Raw genomic sequence first — 6,000 nt, forward strand, 5'->3', positions numbered from 1 at the left:
ACCAGGTGCTTGGCGAGTGCACTGCCCCAGGTGGGCCGTGCGTCTTAGTCTCCTCCATAGTCCCAGCTGCTCGGTGTCCCAGGTGCACCATGAGAGCGCTGTCTCTGGTGTGTCTCCTCTGGGGAGCTGATGTCAGGCTGCGACACTTCTGGCGGATGTCAACTGTCCAGGGTCCCAGGAAGACGTGATTAGCAACTGGAGGCCTGCTCACAGTTTGGTGGAGGGTGCCGTCTCTGGGGCTGGGTTGCTATCTCATGTTAGCTCCCTCAGGTTGTCCTCAGGGCATTCAGGCCTGGTCCTTACCCTAAGTATGCAACCCGCGCCTCCCTGTCCAGCCGCCACTTGCTGGTTGCGGACGCAAGCATCTGGGGTACTTCTCGCTGGGAGTGGTGGTTAGGTGCGTATTCTGTGGGTTTTCTTTTTGTTTTCTTTATCTCAGTTTTGTTGCCCTCTGAGATTCTAAAACTCCCCACAGACACGCTGGTGAGAGGGTTTCCTGCTGTTTGGAAACTTCTCCTCCTTCATGACTCCTTCCCCAGGATGGGTCTCCATCCCTAACTCTTTTGTCTCTCTTTATGTCTTTTATATTTTGTCCTACCTCCTTTTGAAGAGAATGGACTGCCTTTCTGGGTGCCTGGTGTCCTCCGCCAGTGTTCAGAAGTTGTTTTGTGTAAGTTGCTCAGCATTCAAATGATCTTTTGATGAATTTGTGGGGGAGAAAGTGGTCTCCCTGTCCTATTCCTCTGCCATCATAGGACTGCCCCTAAATTGGCAAATTTTTTCATAAACATTGTTCTTAATGTGCTATGCTTAGTCGCTCAGTCGTGTCCAACTCTTTGCAACCCCATGAACTGTAGCCTGCCAGGCTCCTCTGTCCAGAGAGATTCTCCAGGCAAGAATACTGGAGTGGGTTGCCTTGCCCTCCTACAGGGGGTCTTCCCAACCCAGGGATTGAACCCAGGTCTCCCAAATTGCAGGAAGATTCTTTACCTTCTGAGCCACCAGGGAAGCCCAAGAACACTGAAGTGGGTGGCCTATCCCTTCTCCAGGGGATCTTCCCAACCCAGGAATTGAACCAGGGTCTCCTGCATTGCAGGAGGATTCTTTACCAGCTGAACTACCAGGGAAGCCCTTAAACCACTGGTCTGTGGTATTTTATTATTATTTTATTATGCCAGGCTAAGCTGACAAATGGGCTTCCCAGGTGGCTCAGTGGTAAAATAAAGAATCTACCTGCCAAGCACGAGACATGAATTCAATCCCTGGCTCGGGAATATCCCCTGAAGAAAGAAATGGCAACCCACTCCATTATCCTTGTCTGGGAAACCCCATGGACATAGACAGAGGAGCCTGCTGTGCTACAGTTCATGGGGTTGCAAAAGAGGTGGGCACAACTTAGCGACTAAACAACAAGCTGACAACATCAGGGTAGTAAGTCAGAAACTGGACACTTTCATACCCAACTGGTTGAAGTCAAATTGATGCAACCTTTTTGGAGGGCAATTTGGTAACATATATAAAACATTTTAAAAAGAAATTACTTTTTGACACAACAATCCTTCTTAAATCAGAATTATTGTACGTCATGTGTTGGTGGTAGTAGTTTAGTCACTCAGGCATGTCTGACTCTTACAACTCATGGACTGTAGCCCACCAGGCTCCACTGTCCATGGGATTTCCCAGGTAAGAATACTGGAGTGGGTTGCCATTTCCTTCTCCACATAATATGTTACACAAAAGCAGATGTACGGGATATCCATTTCAGGTTTGTTTATAATACTAACAAATTTCAAACAGCCTAAAGACCTATATACAAGAGATTGGTTAAAATGACTATGGATTACGCATTCTGAGGAATATTATAAAGCTCTTAAAGTACTGTGGATGACACAGGCTTTGCCGTATCTACTATATGGCCCAATTTTGGGTCAATTCTGGGTGCCCTGTCTGGAAAGGGATGGTCACCCTCCTTCTCCCCTTAATCCAGCTGCCCCTTGCAGTGTCCCTCCCCTCTTTTGACTCACTGGGCTCCTTTTCTACCATGATATAGGTAGACTAGCAAGGAACTAATCCCTTAGTAACAAAATAGACCAACTTCTCCCTTGAAGTAATAATGAAGGACCAAGTCTTCAGACCATGTTAATTAAGTAAGAAAGAAAATTATGATTCTTCAATTCACTAATAGTCAAGACTTTGCTATTGCAAGTGAAAAACAAGTAGAACAAAAATGACCAAGAATATCCACATTGGTTTTTAAGCCAAAGGGAGAATTTCTGGGTCTGTGTAATTACAAGGTACAAAAGTTGTTTGTCTTTAGGCATGGCTGGATCCAGCATTTTGTTCCCTGAGATTTGCCTTCTTGCTCCAACTCCCCGTCTGTCTTTTGCCAGCCTGTCTCTCCTAGAGACCCAAAGTATCACTGGTTGGATGATATCACCACAGCTGGAGGAAAGCAGTGCTCCAATTGGGCAGGCCTGGGCCACATGCCCACCCCTGGAATCAGAGGTGATGTCAACTCTATCACAGTCACAATGGCTGAGAGAAAAGGAAAGGGGCAATTTTCCAGGGTGACAGCATACCAGTACCAAGAGAAGGAAAATGGTTGCTGGGTTACAAAACTCATACATGTCCTTGACAGTGGTATGCACTTTTCATCAAGTTCAAAATCAATTTCCAATGTTCTAAAGGAAAGACTGGGAAAGATTATTTCTTAATCTAAGATAGCATGCATGCTTAGTCACTCAGTCATGTTCAACTCTTTGCAACCCCATAGACTGTAGACCACCAGTCTCCTCTGTCCCTGGAATTTTCCAGGCAAGAATACTGGATTGGGTTGCCATTTCCTTCTAAAGGGATCTTCTCGACCCAGGGTTTGAAACTGCATCTCTTGCATCTCCTGCATTAGCAGGCAGATTCTTTACCACTGTGCCACCTGGGAAGCCCATTAATCTAACAGAGCAGACGATTATTATCCGAAATAAAGAAAATACTTATGTCAGGGACTTCCCTGGTGGTCCATTGGCTAAGACTCCACAATTCCAATGCAGGTGGCCCAGGTTCAATTCCTTGTGAGCTGACTAGATCCCACATGCTGCAACTATTAAATAAGAGCCCACATGCCACATTGAAGATCCTGCATGCTGCAACTGAGACCCACACAAATTAAAAAAAGATCAAAAGTAATACCCAGTCACATAGTGGAGCATACTCTTAAAACAGGAACGTATCATCTCCTCACACAGATTCTCAACTTCTTCTGATTTCTTTATTGTTTTGTTGTTTAGTTGCTCAGTTGTATTCTATTCCACAACCCTATGGATTGCAGCCCACCAGAATCCTCTGTCCATGGGATTTCCCAGGGAAGAATACTGGATCAGTTGTCCTTTCCTACTCCAGGGGATCTTCCTGAATCAGTGATAGAATCTTAGTCTCTTGCATTGGAAGGTGGGTTCTTTACCACTGAGCCCTCAAGGGATGGGCTTATTCTGATTTACTGAATCTTTATTCAGTGAAGATGTACATTTACTTTCTTTCTGTTTTAACAGTGTGCCACTTCCCAGATGGCACAGTGGTAAAGAATCTGCTTGCCAATGCAGATGTGGGCTCGATTCCTAGGTCAGGAAGATCCCCTGGAGGATGACAACCCACTCGAGTGTTCTTACCTGGAAAATTCCATGGACAGAGGAACTTGGCAGGCTATAATCTATGCAGTTGCAAAGAGTCGGACACAACTGAGTGATTGAGCACACCTTATCTGCAGATAACCTGATCATACATGTAGAAAATGCAGTGTAATTCACAGAACTACTAAAACTATCAGCAAATTTGGTGAGGTTGCAGGAAATACTAGACATTGGAGGAAGCTAACTGCTCCCCCAAAGACTTAACTAATTGTCCCCAAACTTTTCTACATTGATCTGAAACAAGGTCAATAGGCCATAAAGTTAGAGTTCTAGTGTTTCTGAGTTGTTTGATCTTCTGCAAGCTAAGCTTTTTACTTTGGGAGGAATCAGACCTACTGATAAAAGGTGGTCGGCAAACTAGAATACTGGTTGGGGGGGGAGGCACACTTTTGAGTAGCAACCACCTACTCTAGGCAAATAACCTTAAAAAAATCAATAGAAAAGTAAATTTTTAACTCAGTACTTCTAAACTTTGGAATCTATCTTGAGGACATAACCGGTCAGGCAAAGACTTATACAGAAGAATTCCACTGAAGCATTATTAGGGACAAATGTAAACATATGAAATGTTTAACAAGAGATGAGAATACTAGACCACCTGAACTTCCTCTTGAGAAATCTGTATGCATGTCAGGAAGCAACAGTTAGAACTGGGCATGGAACAATAGACTGGTTCCAATAGGGAAAGGAGTATGTCAAGGCTGTATATTGTCACCCTGCTTTTATAACTTTGATGCAGAGTACATGATGAGATATGCTGGGCTGGAAGAAGCACAAGCTGGAATCAAGATTGCTGGGAGAAATATCAAGAACCTCAGATATGTAGATGAGACCACCCTTATGGCAGAAAGTGAAGAAGAACTAAAGAGTCTCTTGATGAAAGTGAAAGGAGAGTGAAAAAGTTGGTTTAAAGCTCAACACTTAGAAAACTAAGATCATGGCATCCGGTCCCATCACTTCATGGCAAATAGATGAATAAACAGTGAAACAGCGGCTGACTTTATTTTTTGGACCCCCAAATCACTGCAGATGGTGACTGTAGCCATGAAATTAAAAGATGCTTACTCCTCGGAAGGGAAGTTATGACCAACCTAGACAGCACATTAAAAAGCAGAGACATTGCTTCCCAACAAAGGTTCATATAGTCAAGACTATGGTTTTTCCCTTAGTCATGTAAAGATGTGAGAGTTGGACTATAAAGCTGAGTGCTGAAGAATTGATGCTTTTGAACTTTGGTGTTGGAGAAGACTCTTGAGAGTCCCTTGGACTCCAAGGAGGTCCAACCAGTCCATCCTAAAGGAGATCAGTCCTGAATATTCATTGGAAGAACTGATGTTGAAGCTGAAACTCCAATACTTTGGCCACCAGATGAGAAGAACTGACTCATTTGAAAAGACCCTGATGCTGGGAAAGATTGAAGGTGGGAGGAGAAGGGGACGACAGAAGATGAGATAGTTGGATGGCATCACAGACTCAATGGATATGAGTTTGGGTAAACTCCGGGAGTTGGTGATGGACAGGGAGGCCTGGCATGCTGCAGTCCATGGGGTTGCAAAGAATTGGACACGACTGAATGAGCGACTGAGCTGAACTGACTGAACACTTACATTATGCTACTTCTTATATGCATTCGAGTACATGTTTTTGAAGAAATTTTTGAAAGAGAAAATGCTTATATGTTAAATAAAAGCAATTCCAGGAAAAAATTAATCCTGAGCATGCAAAAATTAATTATTGTTATAGATGATATGACAGTCACTCAGTTGTGTCCAACACTGCGACCACATGGACTATACAGTCCATGGAATTTTCCAGGTCAGAATGCTGGAATGTATAGCCTTTCCCTTCTCAGGGGATCTTCCCAACCCAGGGATCGAACCCGAGTCTCCCACATTGCAGGTGGATTTTTTACTGGCTGAGCCATATAAATGCCAGTTTAAACCTAAAAAAATATTCCAAACTGCTGACAGCAGTTAACGCTGAATGAGAAGCCATAATACATTTTAATTTTCTTCCATTTCCTAAATTGTCTTCAATTACACGGTCCTACTAGACTATCTGAAGCCCAAACCCTTCCCTTGAAACCAAGGATAAAGGCAAGAAACTGTGGAGGCGCAGTATTTGAAAGTATATTCAGACACAGAATGATAGTTCAGCTTTATTTTATGCTACAAGAAATATTGAAGCACCCTTCTCCAGCCAGTTGAATACAACAGGGCCAAGAGTGCCCAAAAGCCAATATAAGCAAACAATTAGGCCCTCATAATAAATCAGCAACCAGTGTAGGAATCAATGCCCTGGGGAAGGATGCACTGCC

At 43.8% G+C, this 6,000-nt stretch overlaps 1 protein-coding gene across 2 annotated transcripts in view; it reads left to right on the plus strand.

Annotated features, from left to right (window-relative positions):
* Window positions 1-5,393, plus strand: part of IKBKG (inhibitor of nuclear factor kappa B kinase regulatory subunit gamma) — a 35,582-nt gene extending 30,189 nt beyond the window's left edge. The window contains exons 10-11 of one of the 2 annotated variants that reach the window (XM_065916186.1): window positions 611-670; window positions 4,423-5,393. In XM_065916186.1, the coding sequence (XP_065772258.1) occupies window positions 611-670; window positions 4,423-4,424 (62 nt within the window). In that variant the 3' untranslated portion in view covers window positions 4,425-5,393. Of the gene's footprint in view, window positions 1-610 lie in introns of both variants that reach the window. The other variant, XM_065916185.1, reaches the window with a different exon arrangement.
* Window positions 5,394-6,000: the final 607 nt, after the last annotated feature.

This window comes from Muntiacus reevesi, chromosome X (assembly GCF_963930625.1).
Source record: "Muntiacus reevesi chromosome X, mMunRee1.1, whole genome shotgun sequence".
Lineage (NCBI taxonomy): Eukaryota > Metazoa > Chordata > Mammalia > Artiodactyla > Cervidae > Muntiacus > Muntiacus reevesi.